The sequence below is a fragment of the Marmota monax genome, unplaced genomic scaffold (assembly GCF_021218885.2).
Source record: "Marmota monax isolate L192 unplaced genomic scaffold, Marmota_monax_Labrador192_F-V1.1 WCK01_AAM20220418_F8-fsc00026, whole genome shotgun sequence".
NCBI classification, from domain to species: domain Eukaryota; kingdom Metazoa; phylum Chordata; class Mammalia; order Rodentia; family Sciuridae; genus Marmota; species Marmota monax.
The window spans coordinates 13,255,898-13,273,842 of record NW_026693108.1 but is presented as its reverse complement, the minus strand read 5'-3'; the positions used below and the strand labels follow the sequence as shown (position 1 = coordinate 13,273,842).

Here is a 17,945-nt window from a genome sequence, read left to right as displayed (position 1 = left end):
TATTTGCCATTGTTACACTGAAAGGGCGAGAAGCACTTTAGTTATGAAGATTCAGGAGAGAATCCTTCATGGCGCCAATCGATTCCTATTGTTCATATTCTCTTGTTGACTCTGCTCTAACCCCTGCGACATTAAGGATGGCCTTGAACAAGGAAGGAAGTTAAAAGAGAGAAATCCAAAACATGTGCAAAGAATGCAAAGAAAAAGTTCATTATCTCCCTTTGCCTTGGACAAAGGTGTCCCAGGGTTGGTTGGGTTTTGTTTGTTTGTGAAACCTAGGCTGGCAAGCCACGCCCCCCCAACTTCCTGCTTCTTAGATGGTCCTATGTGAATGAGGCGAAGGCTTGGAAATTGGACAGTTGTGTATAAGACAAGGCTGGACTCACAGAAGTGTCAAAAGTCATTTAGTCTAAGCACCGTAATCTAAGACTTGCTAATAAATACTATGTCTTTTCAAAATATTCACATTTTATGTCTTAGAATAGGAAATGTAAACATATATTACCATATAATAATGGTAGCATTTATTATGTGCTTCCTACCACCAGACACTCCTTAAATCCAGTATCTAATCCTTATGATGCCCTATGAACTGGGAAAGACAGTCCATTACAAAGACCAGGAAACCTAAGAATCAAAGATGTTGAGTGACTTACCCTTGTTTGCACATCTGCTAAGCCTGGAAGCTGAGTGTGAACCAGTTCTAACAAAAAAGGAAGAGTCTGCCTCTCGGGATGTTAGCTTCCTTCACAGGGGACACTGATCATCACACACAAGTGACAGTCTGCTCTTGTAATGAAGTATTTTAGTTTGAAAAATGATGAATATGAATTGACAGTCAAAACTTAGAGAAAAAATCAGAGAAATGCTGTCTAGAGTAGTCATCAATGACAGGTCAAGTGATACATGTACAGAAAGAGAAGTAAATGTATTTTATATTTTTTAAAAATCTTAAACTTATCACACACAAGTTTATTTCCAAGATAAAGAGGGCAGTATAAATCATATATTTATATTCACAATAGCATTATTTGAATGCCTGTTTAAATGGAAACTGCAACCTAATTGGATTTAGGATTCTGAATCCTAAAGTAATAGCATAAGGAAAAGGAACCAACATTTATCAAGAAACCACTACTATGTGTCAGACATTTTATATGCATTATTTCATTTAATACCCATCATAACTCTGTGACGTGTCATATCCATTTTTCAGATGAGAACACATCTTAAAGAATGATTTGCTTAAGATTCAGGAAGGTAGGAGGTGGCTGGAGAGGCTTGCACCTCAGTAGCTCCTGCCTGCAGATTCTGTTCTCTTGTACCTCCACCATGTTTGAATTAGACTGGAGTGGTCAGTGTAGAATTGAGGTGAGCCTCTTTACTTGGCTTCCCTTAAAAGCTCATAACTACTGAGTTTACCTCATGGTTTTACATTGTTTAACCATATAAGAAGAAACTTCTGGTAGAAGTAAAAACTTTCAAAGTCCAAATTCAATATCAGAAATGAAAACATTATTGGTTGATGAGATCCACAAAGGAAATCACATTGTAGTCCAGGGAACAAGAGCTGGAGTGTAGAAGGAAGGGGACACCACCTCCCCTTTCCAAAGGTGGTAAATGGCAGGTAATTCTAGCGGAAAAGAGTCTGCCAAAGGGGATCCTCAAATCCAGGCCTTCTTGTTTTTTAATCGTGAACCACAGGCTGTTTTTCCCCACTGTCCTCATAGAACTGACTTCATATCAGCTTCGGGTTAACTAAACATTCCTAATTCAGAGTGAGAGCCTCGGCAGTCTGCAGGAGACCACTGGGAGAGGCAGAGACTAGAAGCTTAATTTGGTTGTCTGAAAAGCCCCAGAGCTAACTTGGAAAGTGAACCCAGGATGTGGATGACGACTTGGGTCCACAGACAGATAGAACAAAAGGCCCTGTGTGAATCCCAAAGTGGGAAGGATTAAAGGAAGGACAGGAGGGAGGGAAAGAAGAAGGGAGTGAAATGGGCAAGCAAGGGCAGTGGGTAGTTAGAATTTAGTGGGTGCAGTTTTAGTTTGGGGGAAACAGCCTGGAGGTTGTTGGTGGCCACAGCTGCACAGCAGAGTGAATGAGCAATGCAGCTAAACTGGACACTTAAAACGGGTAAAGTGATGCGTTTTACCATATTTCTATATTACCACACTTTTAAAAATGAATGAGAGATCTGAACGGACACTTCTCCAAAAAAGAAGGGATGAGGGGTGGGAAGAAAGATGTCCAGTTGGACAAAGTGCTTGTTCTATTAAAGCTCACTTCTTAAAATTTCTTATTGTTGCCTTCAATACGAGTTCTGTCGGCATAGGGCAGGTATCTGAGGACAGGTGCAAATCCTCCTCTTGGACCAGGTTAGAAGCTGAGTCTCTTCTGGAGAGCGAGGCCTTCACAAAAGCCACTCCTACTCCGTGGCAACGTGGCTTCCGACCTCTTCTCAACAAATATATATATTAGGAGCCCAGCGTGTGCCATGTACAGCTCGGGCTTGTGGGAATATAGCCACGAATGGGCCTCAGCCAGGGAGCAGAGTAGGCCGCGCACGCGCGCGCACACACACACACACACACACACACACATGGCTGCAAGGTAATTACCATGTGATAGAGAGTACCCCAAAGTCAACAGCCATGCTGAATGGGTGGCCCCAGCCCCTGAGCTGTGAGCGTGAAAAAGAAAAGAGTGAGGGGCTGCCCTGCCTGCCTTGCCCCATTTCCTTGGTTTCCACTTTGCCATCCATGACCCAGGACGCTCTGGCCCTTCCTGGGATCTGTTGGGAGGATGGATGGGACCCCGGCTTACAGCCCACTACACAGCAGAGGGGCTAGTGTAATCCATCAGAGTGAGAGCCCACAGACCTGCTTGGAAGCACAGACAAAATTCCTGAAATCCCACTCAAGGAGTCCTTGTGACTGTGCCTTCACACACTGATTTACACACAACTGAGTGGTTCATTAACCCCTCTCCCTATCCCTCCCTCCCCCCCCCTCTCTCTCACACACACACACACACACACACACACACACATACACACACACACACACAAAGAACTAAGGGAGAAAAAACTGCTGGAAAACGTGTTAGACGGCAGCGTCATCCCACCGCTTTGGGAAGTACATGGGAGATGATTACAACCGAAAGACGCTCTTCCACATCCAGCACCTTACATGAATCTGTTACTTCAACTAAATTTTAGCATTTGGTTACTTCTCTGCCTTTGGTGCCTTCAAAGCCCGTGCTTAGCAGACTGAATTACACATTCTGCTCCACTGTTAGGACAGACACTGAGGCCAAATGTGTCCAGGATTCTAAGTCTAACATAATGGGGGTGGATACAAAAGCTGGGCATTCAGCAGAATTGGGGACTTTATGTTAAATCTAAAAGGATCTTTTTTTTTTTTTTCCTTTTTTATTTCTTGACCTAAATCTTCCATTTATCATTGTGGGCAAAAATCCCGTATGGAAAAAAAAAACCCTCTATATTGTAATGAATGTTTTTGAAATTTCTTTGCAGTTGCTGCATAAGCTGTTAAAAAAGAACTCATTGCTGCTCTAAGTTTTTCTTGACACTGGTAAATCTAAATATTTATTAATTTTTATTTCTTTTTCATTCCCAAGTTGCCAGTTCATAGTCTCCAAGCAATTTAAGATAGATCTATGCCAAAACTAATCATAAGCAATAATAGATATATTAAGAAAAATATTGTTAGTGTATGTAACAAAGTGGGTCTTAATGTCATATATATAAGCAAATGTCATAAAAAAATGTTTTCTTGGATTCCACCTTCATGTCCAGAGGTCTCCTTCAGTGCAAGGACTCAGATGGGATTAGCCTAACATCTGCCTTACTTCCTACACATCTTACTGTAAATATTCTAAACATTTAAAATATTTTCTTAAATAACATGACACGAATATTATACATTGTTTCTTGATATAGTGGAGGAACTTAACTTTCTTACATATATTTTTATTTATTTTAAAAGTTGTTCAAAGTCCCCTGGTCACTGGTTTGAAACTCAGCCTTCCCACAGAGAAAGCAGTGGTCCAAATGGCTAGATCTCCAGGTCACCTAGAGATGCAGTAGATACAGGGGCCTCAAAACACTATCAGAATGTGACTGGAATGAATTCTGCATGATATTCTTGGGTGCACTGAGCACAACCAAACTTTTAACCTTAAGGTTAGTTCAGTTTCCAAAGTGCTTGGCAAAGGCATCATAACCACAGAAGGCCCTTCGAGTGTACTATATACATAGTTAGTTTAGCACTCACAACATTTTCCATGGATAATGCTGTTATAGCACAAAAAGTTGTAGGATTAATCCATGTTCCTGGATGTCTCTATTTCTTTGGGATTCAAGAGTGATGTTGAGAGCCTGTGCCTGAGCCAAATGCCCAGGGTCTAATGGAAAGTTTCTTACTCTTCTCTGCCTCCCATCATTCATGATAAATTCTGTAACTGCCATATTAATCAGAGAAGGTCTGTGGAGTATGAATGTGAAAAAGGTGTGAAATAAAAAATATCAGGTGAAAACTAGGAAGACAGAACCTGAGATCTGCTCCCGGGTGGCCACCGAATTGTGCCTGCCATCTTTCTGATGTTCCGTCTCCCTGCCCCCACCCCACCCCACCCCTTGACTCATAGCATCCTCCTAATCTAGGATTTTGTAGGTTTTCTTTTTTCTTTCTCTGGCAACTGCTAAGCAAACATGATCTCATAGCTCCTTTCTTTCTGAATAAACATACGAATTCTCAAATATATTTTTATTTTAAACACTTCCATAACACCAGGGCACAGGACTAGGAATCAAAAGCTTCCATCTCATATTCCTTTACCTCCTTCCTCATTTATAACCTGGAGTAAACAGTCCCTCTGGGATGACAGGTGGTCTGAGGACAGTCCTCTCATCTCAGTGTGAAAATCATGGGTGGGTGACCCCCAGAATTCTCCCACGGGGATGGGAATAGAAAGAAACTGGGACTGAGGTAGAGAAGAGGGTCCTAACTCTGAGAAGAGCATAAAGAACTCCCCATTATTCTTTCTTCCTTTGCACTCTGTGGATGGGCCAGCCCTGCACCCCCACCTTTGAAGAGCAGGCAGAAGGTGCATGGGGAGGATGTGGGTCCCCAGCCCCACAGGAGAGATTGACAGTGACAGGCAAGAAGACTTCGCAGAACAAGCCCGTGTGACGGGCCACCTGTGGGGAGGCTTTGTCTGATGCAAAAAAGCGAGAGATTCCTTTACAGATAAATCCAAGCCCCTTCCTCCCCAACCAACAGACATAATTTTAGGAGCACAGTTTAAATAATAACATTAATTTAAAAAAAAACTGTCTAGTCATTTCACTCGTATGGCTTTTGGTAAACATCATGGTGGTTGCTTTGTTTTTGTGATAAATTCTATCTGGTCTGGGAATCTGCACATACTCTCAGAAATATACTGCCTGACTGCCACCCCGCCCCGCCCCCCCCCACCCCCAAGAAACCAAGAAGTCACTCTGGGATGACCTGGGGACTTTTAGATTATCTAGAGGCCTACCTCAGAGTGAAAGCAACAGAAATGATGCTCAGGCAGTTGGAGCTGAGAGAGGCTGGACAGGGGTGGGGAGGGGTCCTGATCTAAGCCTAAGGGCAGTTCAAGAGCCTCCCTCTTTCCACATGTGCCATGGGCTCACGTGAGCAGTGGAATCTGACTTAATGGAGATTTTATCCACACAGTCTAGGTTGTCAGTGTGGACCCTGCTCAGCAATCTTTAATGGGGCTAGTGTCTACTTCTCCTGTGTACCTCAATTATAAGGACTTTTAAATGACAATGTTTTCATATATTAGAAAGTACACAAAAATCTTCTGTTCAAATATGACAGACTCGAAAATACTAGACAGAAATGATGTCATAGAAAAATTAGAGCTTTGGATGTGAACTCTGTTTTGTTATCAGAGGGAAAAACAATAATTATTCTGATAAAATTAGTCTTTAAGGTGCTACTTCATGTTACGGATGTTCCGTCCAACTTCAGTTTGCTCTTCTCAAGGATGAAACGGTCATATTTTCTCCTAAGCCCCTAGCACTTTCCTTTTCTATACAAATAATAAAAAAAAAATTGAAAAGAAGGCAAACATGGCACAACACTACCTTCCTTCAGAACAATATTACCCTCAAGTAATGAATAAGACCAGTTTTCAAAGTGTCCTTATATATTCCACTAATTACCTCCCAACTTTTGATACAATTAAGTTTTATAAATAGTCATAAAATCAGCCAAAGAAAGTTCTTCAAAGTGTGTGTTCATTAACATGTATAATTATAACTGCTGTAATTAATTACTTTTTAATCTGCTACCATATGCTCACCAAGAGACAAAAGACATTTATTTGCTTTTGACTTCGGTAATCCATACTCTGATTAAATGGCAAATTATATCGAGCCCCAGGTGTTTGGCTGCTCCTCTGCCTCGGTACTGTCTTCTTCTAACCATGATGCTCCACCACTTTTGCCTTTGGGACAAGATCAGGGAGTCTCAGCAGTAGGGGCTGCCACAGGGAAGAGGTGCAGAGTATCAGGGCAGAGAGAGGAGGAACTGAAGAGCAGAGAGTGGACGGAGGAAGCAGCGCTAGTGGAGGGTGCACCACCGAAGACGTGCAGAGGAAGAAGGAGGAAAAAACATGGATAAGGAGCAGTGGGGGGCGTGGCTCAGTGGTGGCCCACTGGCTAGCAGGCCCAGGGCCCTGCGTTCGATCCCAGCCCTGGAAAAATAAGTAAATGTATATATACAAAGAGATCAGGAAGGTGTGCCCACGCCGTCCTCCTTAGCTTGGTCATATTTCCGATAAAATCTATTCAACTTTTCACTTTAAAATTTATTTTAAATTTTGTTTAAAGAGACAATGTTTAAACATCCATATTTAAAAAATTTCCATCTGAGGACACGGGGCCCTGTAATCATGGGGACAGATTTCTAAGAAATATACTAAATATGGGAAGTTTTCTTCAAGGGGAATTTGTGTTTCTCTGCCAGATATGTTTCCCTCCTCCATGAGGGAGTCTAGCCCCCACCTGGAGTATTTTTCCTTTTATCCGTATATAATAGGAAGTGGGAGAATGGAGAAGGATGTCTATTTTTCTTGGATATTTATGAATCCCTAAGTGGTCTCAAGGGGTCAGGGGCTCTTTTCCTGAATTGCTCTCTGTTCCATGACTAGTCTGACAGTCCCCTGTTGATGTTAGCATTGTGGCATCGAACCCTCAGTGACTTTTTATTTGTTAATTCATGCAACCAACAACTAATAAATGCCATCTCCGTGTCCAGCCCCATCCTAGACACCAGGGATGTAAAGATGAATGAGACATCCCTCCTGTCCTTAAGAAGCTTGGCTTTGCCATGGGCTCAGTTAATACACACACACTGCTAGGAGGTGTGCACTTGGATTTCCATCTTGATCATAGTTCCATCGAAATCCCTTCCTAGTTCACCAAGGCCAACAAATATTTTTTTAAAAGTATATTTTATTTACCTCTTCAAATTCAGCTTTAAAAGATAATATCTGAGAGCTATTCACAGGAGAATTTAACTAAAATATCCTGTATTCCTTTTTTCTAATTGTTTCATGGTTTGAGAACATAGGGATAATTGGTCTCTCACTGAAATGTTTTCCCTATGGATTAAGAAAAGCAGAAAGAGTTCTTAGTGAATTTAACAGTGAGCTCTCGTCTTCAAAGATAACTTATCTGACACCCCTGAATCTTTGCAATGAGCACTTTCATGTAAGTAGTGTAAACATTTCTAACAGTCATCTAGAAGCTCACCATTTACAATTTTATGTACAGTTCCTAGAGATGGACAATCGGGTAGAAAACTCAATAGGATTCAGACTTGGGGCCTCTGAAACACTGAACAAATCCTACTTTGTTCTGTCCCCTTTCGCACTCTCCTGTGTGAGGACTGGCTAGTTTAGCTGTTGAGTACACGGTGCCAAGGAGTTCAGGTTCAGTGTTGCAGTTTCTGAACAGATTATTTTGCTTTTAACCAAATGCATTTCACATCCTGGTCAGCTCTTTTCTGAATGATGAATGGCTTGGCCTAAATCCATCATCTTTAGGGAAGAGACAAGACAGCATGCATATTTCATAACTGGTGACTCAGTCAAGGGAGGAATAATATTTTCTTTGTAGGTAGAGGCTGTCTCTTGGTCAAGTGCCCTATTCCTTAGAGTGAAAGCCAGTGTCTGAAAGTTGCAGGATTAATTCTCTAGTAGACCTTCTCTTCTGGTCCTGCTCACTCTCAACCAGCGTTACCTCCCCTGATGTTACTGTCACCTGGGCTAATGCCCAGCTCAGGAAACAGCAGTCCAGACTTAGGTATCTCCTCCAAGAAAGTGAGGCTGATGAAAGTATGAAATGGCAGCTCGTAGCCGAATTCAACCCCAAGATATACTTGACCCATACAGAGTTTTTTTCTGGAGCATCACTTAATTGCTGAATTTCCAGCTTCTTTTGGAAAATGGAAGCTCAGGAACATGAAGCCTGGGTTTCTGCAGCTCCAGTTGGCTGGAGCTGAGTGACTGTGCCACACTCCCCACCTGGCCCATTCGTTGGTGGTCACTTCCTACTTGGCTCCAGCAAGCTTACTCTTTAGTACTTCACCCAGCCCACTTTTTAATATGCTCCCCATTGTCAATTGGGGAGGATGTCATTGAGGATGCAGGAATCATTGAGTGGCTGCTGCTAACATTGATAGAAAAGCAACTCATTTGATGTTCGATGAAGCCATTCATGCTTCATCTTTGGTAAATAGGTATGAGATTAATCATGGACCAGGTTCAGATGGGGGTGACTCAAGGATGTTTATTAAGCAGAATTAAGCCACTTAGGGGGGATAGTTGAATTCACCTAGTCTGATTTCCTGTCCTTATCAAAATAAAAATAGACTTCTGCAACCATTTGATATTTTTTTGCATCACAGATATTCTTGCTATAACTAGAGGGTCCACTGAAGACATGAAATTGCTCATGATTTGAGATCAAGTGTGTTTCTGTTTTAAAAATAGAACGGCAGGTTTTGTGGGCATCAGCTATTCTCAATTTTTGCAGGTTCCCCTTTTAATGGGAAAAAGGAATTGAAATAATGCTTTCAGTTCAGCATTTGGATTTGCCATAAAAAATTGGCTAGAATCTTAAGAAGTTAACCTCCTTTTCCCGTCCTCGTCCTCTATTACATAAAATCCTACTTCCTTGAGGGACTGGTCCACCTGGGAGATAAACAGAAGTGTTCAATATATTTGATTTTAGTCCTCTCATCATAGCTTGCCAAGGTTTCTTGGAAGCTGTAGCAGTGGTGCTGTGGTTGGGTCGGGGTTTCTGATGCTCTGAGGAGAAACGTTTGTAGCATCCATGGGGAGGGGGCATGGACAAGATGTGATTGGCCACACAGGCCCAGCCGTCTTACAGGTCACTCAGCAGTTCCTATCCATCTGGCTCCTCAGACAGTCCCCACTGTCCCCCATCTAGTGTTCCAGGCTCTGTTTTCTCTAGGTACTTCCCCAAGGCCTCCCCTCCCCCTGATTTCTGAGCTCACAGGGGTTCTTCTGAGCACCCTCCTCAGTTGGCACTGGAAGAGGTCTAGACAAGAAATCATTGCTTCCTCTGGTCCCATCTCAGACAATCACCTCCATGTCCTGGAGGGGATTCCTGCGCCAGGAGCAGACTGAGCAGACATCTGGCTTGTGCTTGCCAGTGAAAACTGTGTCATCTTTTCCATGTCTTCAAAATGTGACTAAAATACATATCTAGCTCATCAGACCCTAGATAAATTCTAAGGGCCTACTAAAAATCAAGGGAATGTGTATTAAAACTCAAACAAAAACAATGATGCTTCAGAGAAGAGAGCTGTAGCAGGAGCCCTAGCATGGGGGCTGTTTCTCTGACTTACACTCCTGTAAATCTCATGAGATATCATGAAAATTCTCAGTTGCCTCTTCCAAGAAGGCGTGGGTTGCTACGCCTCATGGGTTGTGTCAGGAACTTTGGGTATCCACCTCCACTTGGACCAAGTGTGGGGCAGGAAATAAGCCACTGACAGTTGGTCTGTTGAGCTCACTTTGATGATCTATGTTTCAGTTCACCACTTTGTTAATGAACAAGCTCAGGGTGAGGGATTGTCCCTATCAGATACATGATCCGTCTTCCAGGGTTAAGCCTGTTATTTTAAGAAAGTATGTTTTGTGTTTTGTGCCTATACTAAAATATGCAGGCAGCTTCGAATTATGTTTCTTTACTGCCAATTAAAAACATAATCTGAATCAAGAAAAGCTGTATTAAAAATCAGATAGAAGATCCCTCTTTCTTTCCCTCTAAGCAGCTCCCCACCTCCTGCACCCACAGAGACACAGAGCTTGGCTCTCTTCTTCCCTCCAGCCTGTCCTGGTGATGCTTTTGCAGCAGGATCCATCCTGCCTCCCCTAGTTCCCTAGGGCCTGTGTGGTCCTGAAACCCCTAACATCAGGAGCAGCAATCCAGTGGGCAACAGTTAAATAAGAAGCATCTGTCGGCAGCCGTTCTTCATCTGAATTTCTATTCTGTGTCTATTTCTAGGGTGTATTTCACCCCAGAGTGCACTTAATTCACACTCTACCAGCAGGCTATAGTTCTCAAAAAGAAAAAAATAACTTAATAATAAATGGTATTTTCAAGAAAAATGTTGCCACTGAAAACCGGAACGGCTAAGGAGAAACGCCCAAAGCTTTCTTGACTCCTAAGATCAAATCCCTTGAACCTCTTGAAGTTCATGGCTGCTAGGAGTGTAATTTATTTTTTATACCATATATATATATATATATATATATATATATATATATATATATATATATATTCCACAAGTTAGACAAAGACATGGCCCAGGGTAGCCAGAGTTTTCTGGCCAGATGCAGGCAGCAGACAATGGTTGCAAATTTGGTAGCCCTGACACTCATTTTTATTTGTGTCTTTGTTGATATAACAGCTATGGGTAGGCTGGGGCAGAGGGAAAAGTTGTCCGGGTGAACCTAGTCACTGTTTGTAGTTTAACTTGGAAATAGATTTATGGCCCAATTAAACCTCAGTGGTCACATAGGTCTCTTGGTCAAATTCAAGGTCCAGGCACTGTCGTAACTTTTTCTGTAATGCAGATTGGCCTGTGCTGCTTTGCCTGTTGCTAGGCTTTCTGTAGAACACTTTTGTTTCCAGGTGGTTTGGAATTTTATTCTATAAGGACTTTTGATTTCAGTTAGTAAGCAGGACTATAAATATATTCCAGAATATGTATTACTATGTATATCAGTTTCAAACTGCAAGATTTTTTTTTCCATAATATGTTTTAGACAGACTCTTGTTAAAGTAAAAGAAAAGGAAATAGAAAACTGGGACATGATTTGATGTCCTGGGGCATATTCTTGTTTGGAATGCTATAGATAGCATTGGAGCTCAAGGATGAAGTAGAAAAAATTCCCATTTAATAATCACATATCTAAACCTAAAATGAAGTTATAAATTGACCATTTGGAGAATCTGGCTATTCCCCAATTATAATGATAATAGTGTTCAAATTCTAGATACAGTGATAATATTTCACTTAAAATCACTTTATTTTTGTCCATTATCTATCAGTATATGAAATAAGGAATGTTATTTTCCCAATCAATTTTAAATTCCTAGGTACTTTAAAAAAAAACAAAGAATGATCTTAATATCTAAAGCTTGAACTTCCATTTAGTATAAATATTTACTGTAAATAAGTTTTTTCTCTATTTTTGTCAGTTTTATACACATCTGTATGTTTCAGTAAAATAAAGAATGTGCATGTTTATTTTGTGAGAGAAACCATCTGAGTGTGCTGAAACTACTGTGCATAAACTACAGGGGACCCACTCTGGGGAAAGATCCACATGTATAAACTCGACATATGGATAGTAATTACATTTGTAGAAATGAATTGAATTGAATCCCAGGGTGTGGGAATGTTTGTTGATCCTCACCATAAAGCATTTTTATCAATTATTTCCTAAACAGAGACTCTTAACTGTTTTAAAATAAGCATTTTGTTTATTAATGACACAAAATCTAGTCAAACATTGCACAAAGATGCTTTTGTTAGAATATGTTCAAAACTTGGCTTTTAAGCTTGACAATTTAATGGACTAGAGCACCCAGGCCAAACTCCTCTCCTGTGAAAAGGGATGGAGTTGGAAATGAACTTGGAGATGGAACGACAGGACAGACAGTAGTTTGCATTTGATAGTTCAGCCTTATTTGTTCTTTATCTGTGCTTTTGGATTTATTAAGAGTATTTTAAAATGCTTTTAATATGTTACATTTAAACATAACCTGATTTTAAACTAGTGGTTATATCTCAGGAGCAGAATTGCTTTTGATGGGAATGTATTTTTGAATATAAGTTAATAGATTTTGAATATAAGTTAATACCAGATTGATTATAAATTTTAAAATTTTTCTATTTAAGCTTAAAATGACTTTCCAAGTAAAGCAAATCCTCTGATTTGATTTCTGATCCCCATAGCAAATATTAATTGAACAGTAACATGAACTATATAATAAAAAAATAAAAAGCAAAAATTATAAAAAGAGAGAGTCCCAAATAGACTGCACGCCACATATAAGCTGTCACAGTTTTACAGAAAACACTGTGCATTTAAGTCAATGTTCCTGACAGTGGCCAAAGAGCAAAAGTGGTTAAATGTAAAATTTTTCAGCATGAGGGTGGGGATTGTGCGAGAATATAACTACATCAAAATGATGAGAAATTAGAGAAAGCACCTATTTTCAAATGTCTGTTTGCAAAGAGTAAAACTTAAACTCGGTGTTTTCCCTCGCAGAAGGAGGTCTAAATCATGCCTGTCTTTTTCTTTAACAGATAATTCTGAAATAATCAGCAGAAACGGAATGGAATGCCAAGAATCTGCATTGAGAATAACTAAACATTGTTACTGTACATACTATCCTGTTTCCTCCTCAATAGAATTGCCACAAACTGCATGCTAAATAAAGATTTAGTTCTTCCGGACAGACCACCACTCTAAGGAGCTAGTGCTGCTATATCATATATGAGTATTAAATATGGTATGCTTAGTATATTCCAACCTAAGATAGTTAACTACCTGAGACCAGCTGTGATGTTTAAAGACATAAAGGATAAAGTTTACTTTTAAAGGGTTTCTCAACATAGTTTCTGTCCTAGGAATATTGTCTTATCTCCATAACTATAGCTGATGCAGAACAGTCCGGCCCATGTACTCATTTCGACTCAGAATATCTCAAATTTAGCAATAAATGATTAGCATTAGTTTAAACTCCTATTCCGAGGGCAGGTTCGATTCTGACTCCGACTGCTGTCATTACATTGACTCCCTGGATCAAAGGGTAAGTTTCACTTCTTGATGAGACAAATGCCGCAGCAAAGGCGAGAAGTGAAGTAAAACAGACACCTGTCCTGCAGGTCTAAAATCTGAATAGACGTTCAAGCACAAGTACTGGGGACACATCAAAGTGTGGTATTTGGTTTGCCTGGAGATGCCGCATTGAATCGTGTGATTCTAGAATAACATTAAATAGAATGAAAAAGAAACTTTGCACGGTATGAGCTTCATACCCCACCCAACAAAGTCTTGAAGGTATTATTTTACAAGTATATTTTTAAAGTTGTTTTATAAGAGAGACTTTGTAGAAGTGCCTAGATTTTGCCAGACTTCATCCAGCTTGACAAGAATGCGAGGCCCATGCCAACAGTCTAATCTAAGGGATTAGTCTTTCAAACTCACCATCCAGTTGCCTGTTACAGAATAACTCTTCTAAACTAAAAACCTAGTCAAACGAGGAAGCTGTAGGTGAGGAGATCTGTATAATATTCTAATTTAAGTAAGTTTGAGTTTAGTCACTGCAAATTGGACTGTGACTTTAATCTAAATTACTATGTAAACAAAAAAAGTAGATAGTTTCACTTTTTAAAAAATCCATTACTGTTTTGCATTTCAAAAGTTGGATTAAAGGGTTGTAACTAACTACAGCATGGAAAAAATAGTTCTTTTAATTCTTTCACCTTAAAGCATATTTTATGTCTCAAAAGTATAAAAAACTTTAATACAAGTACATACATATTATATATACACATACATATATATATACTATATATGGATGAAACATATTTTAATGTTGTTTACTTTTTTAAATACTTGGTTGATCTTCAAGTTAATAGCGATACAATTAAATTTTGTTCAGAAAGTTTGTTTTAAAGTTTATTTTAAGCACTATCGTACCAAATATTTCATATTTCACATTTTATATGTTGCACATAGCCTATACAGTACCTACATAGTTTTTAAATTATTGTTTAAGAAACAAAACAGCTGTTATAAATGGATATTATGTGTAATTGTTTAAAACATCCATTTTCTTTGTGGACATTTTAGTGATTGAAGTATTTTGACTTTTGAGATTGAATATAAAATATTTTAAATTTGGGCATCATCGCCTGTTCTGAAAACCAGATGCACCAACCATATCATTTTTTTGTTTGAGAAAAAAGAAATCTGGATTTTAATTCATGTTGGTCAGAGTCTAATTACTATCTATTTATCTTGTATTGTAGATCTGATAACCCTAGCAAAGGAAAATCACATCCTAAGTGTAATCTTACATAGTGCTTGTATCGTTACATTTGTTTTAATTTGTGGAAAGATATTGTAACTAACTTGTATTACTTTGGTAGTTTCATCTTTATGTGTTATTGATATTTGTAAGTTTCTCAACTATCACAATGTAGTTATGCTACAACTTGCCTAAACACTCAAACTTTTTTTTTCTGTTTCTTTTCTTCATTAATTCATTTAAACTCATTGAAAACATAGTATACATTACTAAATGGTAAATTACGGGAATCACTGAAATATTTTTGTAGACTAATTGTTATAACAATGTCTTTTTTTTCCTTTCCTTTCATGATTTTGATTTTAAAAATTATTAGCACACAACTATTTTCAGCCCTTTAATAATGGAGCATCAAAAATATCACCCGTATCCCTGAGCAAATATAGAAGACTGTATTTTTTACTATGATATCCATTTTCCAGAATTGTGATTATATGCAAAGAGTCATAAATATGCCATCTACAATAAGGAGGAGGCAAGGCAAATGCATAGATGTACAAATATATGTACAACAGATTTTGCTTTTTATTTATTTATAATGTAATTTTATAGAATAATTCTGGGATTTGAGAGGATCTAAAACTATTTTTCTGTATAAATATTATTTGCCAAAAGTTTGTTTATATTCAGAAGTCTGACTATGATGAATAAATCTTAAATGCTTTGTTTAATTACAAAAACAAAATCACCAATATCCAAGACATGAAGATATCAAGTCAACAAATACTGTAGTTAAGAGACTAACTCTCCACCTATATGGGAACTACATTTCACTCTTGGTTTTCAGGATATAACAGCACTTCACAGAAATATTCTTTCAGCCGTATACCACTGGTAACATTTCTACTAAATCTTTCTGTAACACTTAAAGATTTCCCTCATTCATTATCTTACAGTGTAAACAGGAGTCTAATTTGTATCAATTCTATGTTTTGGTTGTAATATTCAGTTCACTCACCCAATGTACAACCAACGAAATAAAAGAAGCATTTAAAAGGATTCTGTGGTCGTTGTCTTCCTTTTTTTTTTTTTTTTTTTTTTTTTTTGCCAACAGACTGATAATCAAACTAAAAGGTTTTTACATACACACAAATGCTGTTAGTTGACTTCAAAGAAGACCAAACTCTGGTTTTCAAAAAGGAGACGGAGTGTTTTTGCTTTGGGCTTTGTCTTTTTCACAGAATTTTTTAAAATGGTACTTTTAGAAGTATTTTTTAGTATTCTTCAAAAGTAGTAGTAAAAATAAATCCCACCACTCAGCCTTCCTCAAGACTCTGACTGATAATGAAGAGACATGAGCATCAATAACTAAATGGGGCTGGGGATGTGGCTCAAGTGGTAGCGCGCTCGCCTGGCATGCCTGGGTTCGATCCTCAGCACCACATACAAACAAAGATGTTGTGTCCGCTGAAAACTAAACAATAAATATTAAAAAAAAAAAAACTAAATGGGAAGGAGAGCAGTTTCTTTAGCAGAAAAGAAAATGACCATTAGCCTGTAAGGTACCCTTCTGCAAGAGCGCAAGTAGGCAACGTGACTTGACCTGAGGTTGAAGAGAGGCAGAAAGGTGGGATCTGATCTGGGCAGAGGTCCTGCTCAGGTGGACCATGAAAGAACCAATGTTCAACAAAGAAAGGTTACCCTTCCAGGGACCCTTGCTGTTCCATCAATAGCCACCCTTCTAGGAGCTGATGTGTGGACAAAAGGAGCCACAGGTTTCCTTCCTCAGTCCTTCCTACTCTAAGGGCCTTGCTCAAGGAAGTGCTGTTAGCCTCCTGGATGGTGTCATGGTCCACTTCTGTTGCAAGGACAATACCTGAGACTGGGTGGTTTATAGAGGTTTGTTTTGGCAAACAGTTCTGAACTGAGAAGTCCAAGAACATGGCACTGGTATTGACTTGGCTTGTGAAAGCTTCATGCTTCAACTCCGAGCAGACCAAGCAGAAAAGCGAGCGTGCATGTGTAAAGGGGACAGCACACAGCTAGGGTGCAGCCTAGCACGTGCAAGGCCCCCAGTTCCATCCCTAGCACCACAAAAATAGAAAAGAGAGGAAAACACGAAACACGAGAGGCAGCCCCACTTTATAACAACTTTTCCTCACAGTAACAATCCCTTCCTTTGAAAGCGAGATCTCCCTCACATACCAAGAGCTAACCCAGAGGCATTCATCACATTGAATGACCTAATCCCCTTTCCAAGTTGCACTCTGTCAATACTGCTACGTTGGCAAATTCAATGTCAACATATGTACTGGAGGGGACAAACCATCTTCAAACTAACAGGTAGGAGCATTCAAGCTGGGGTGGCCAGAAATGACCTGGGCCAGGGCAGGAACACCATAAAGTATGTTCTCGGCATGGTTGATGGAAAGCTCCAGGCCTTCTGGGTGCTTCTGAGACCCTTTACCAACATGGAAATTAACATTCACCATATCAGGCAAATACAAATAAACATGCTCATGATTTTAAATTGTCCCATCAGAATTTCCAAGGGCAAAAATACTTGTAACAATGTTGTAGATATACTTTTTAAAATAGCTATTTGGAAGAGCAATTTTCTTATTGTAATGTGGAAGAAGACTTGATATTGTGTTCATCACTCCTTATACACACCAAAAAAAAAGGCAAGACAAAAAAACAGAAAAACCCCAACAACTCAATTAATAGAGAAAGTTCAAAGTGCCAACTTTAAAAACAAGTTGCTATTTTAAGTGAAAAATCTAAGACAAATTGTACTTAAAATTTTTCAAATATAGTTTTCATCAGTAAACTAACTTTTTATGGTACTATATAGAACTTAAAAAATGCAACTTAACCTGAGAAAATACAAAAGCTACTTTTTTTCTTACAACCCCACAGATTTTAGAGCAGCCAGGCTATCTGAAATAAAATTCAACATTCTGATATTTATAAGAGGACAATACTGATTCTCTAGAGAATGATTTCTTCTTCCCCCACAAATACCCTAGTGTATGTGCAAAATTAAGATATCATAGCTGTTGGATTGGTCTATCTCCATAGAAATGGCTGAGTCACTGTGAACATGATTCAGACAGAATGAAGCACAGAAATGACTTCCTTCTGTGCTCTTGGTGGGCGAAGTGGATGGAGGGATGGAAATGGGTGGAATTGAGAATATTCACCAGGGACATACCAAGGTGCCAAACTCCACGCTAAATATTCTACACAGGTTTCTAATGAGCCCATCCTGTGTCGGTAATAACT

The 17,945-nt window shown here is 39.3% G+C and overlaps 1 protein-coding gene across 9 annotated transcripts in view; it reads left to right on the top strand.

Annotated features, from left to right (window-relative positions):
• The window catches only part of Mbnl2 (muscleblind like splicing regulator 2), a 151,405-nt gene extending 135,686 nt beyond the window's left edge, over positions 1–15,719 (top strand). For all 9 annotated transcript variants that reach the window (XM_046454887.2, XM_058582777.1, XM_046454883.2 and 6 more), the window contains one exon: positions 12,931–15,719. In XM_046454887.2, the coding sequence (XP_046310843.1) occupies positions 12,931–12,945 (15 nt within the window). In that variant the 3' untranslated portion in view covers positions 12,946–15,719. The remainder of the gene's footprint in view (positions 1–12,930) is intronic.
• The last annotated feature ends 2,226 nt before the right edge of the window (positions 15,720–17,945 follow it).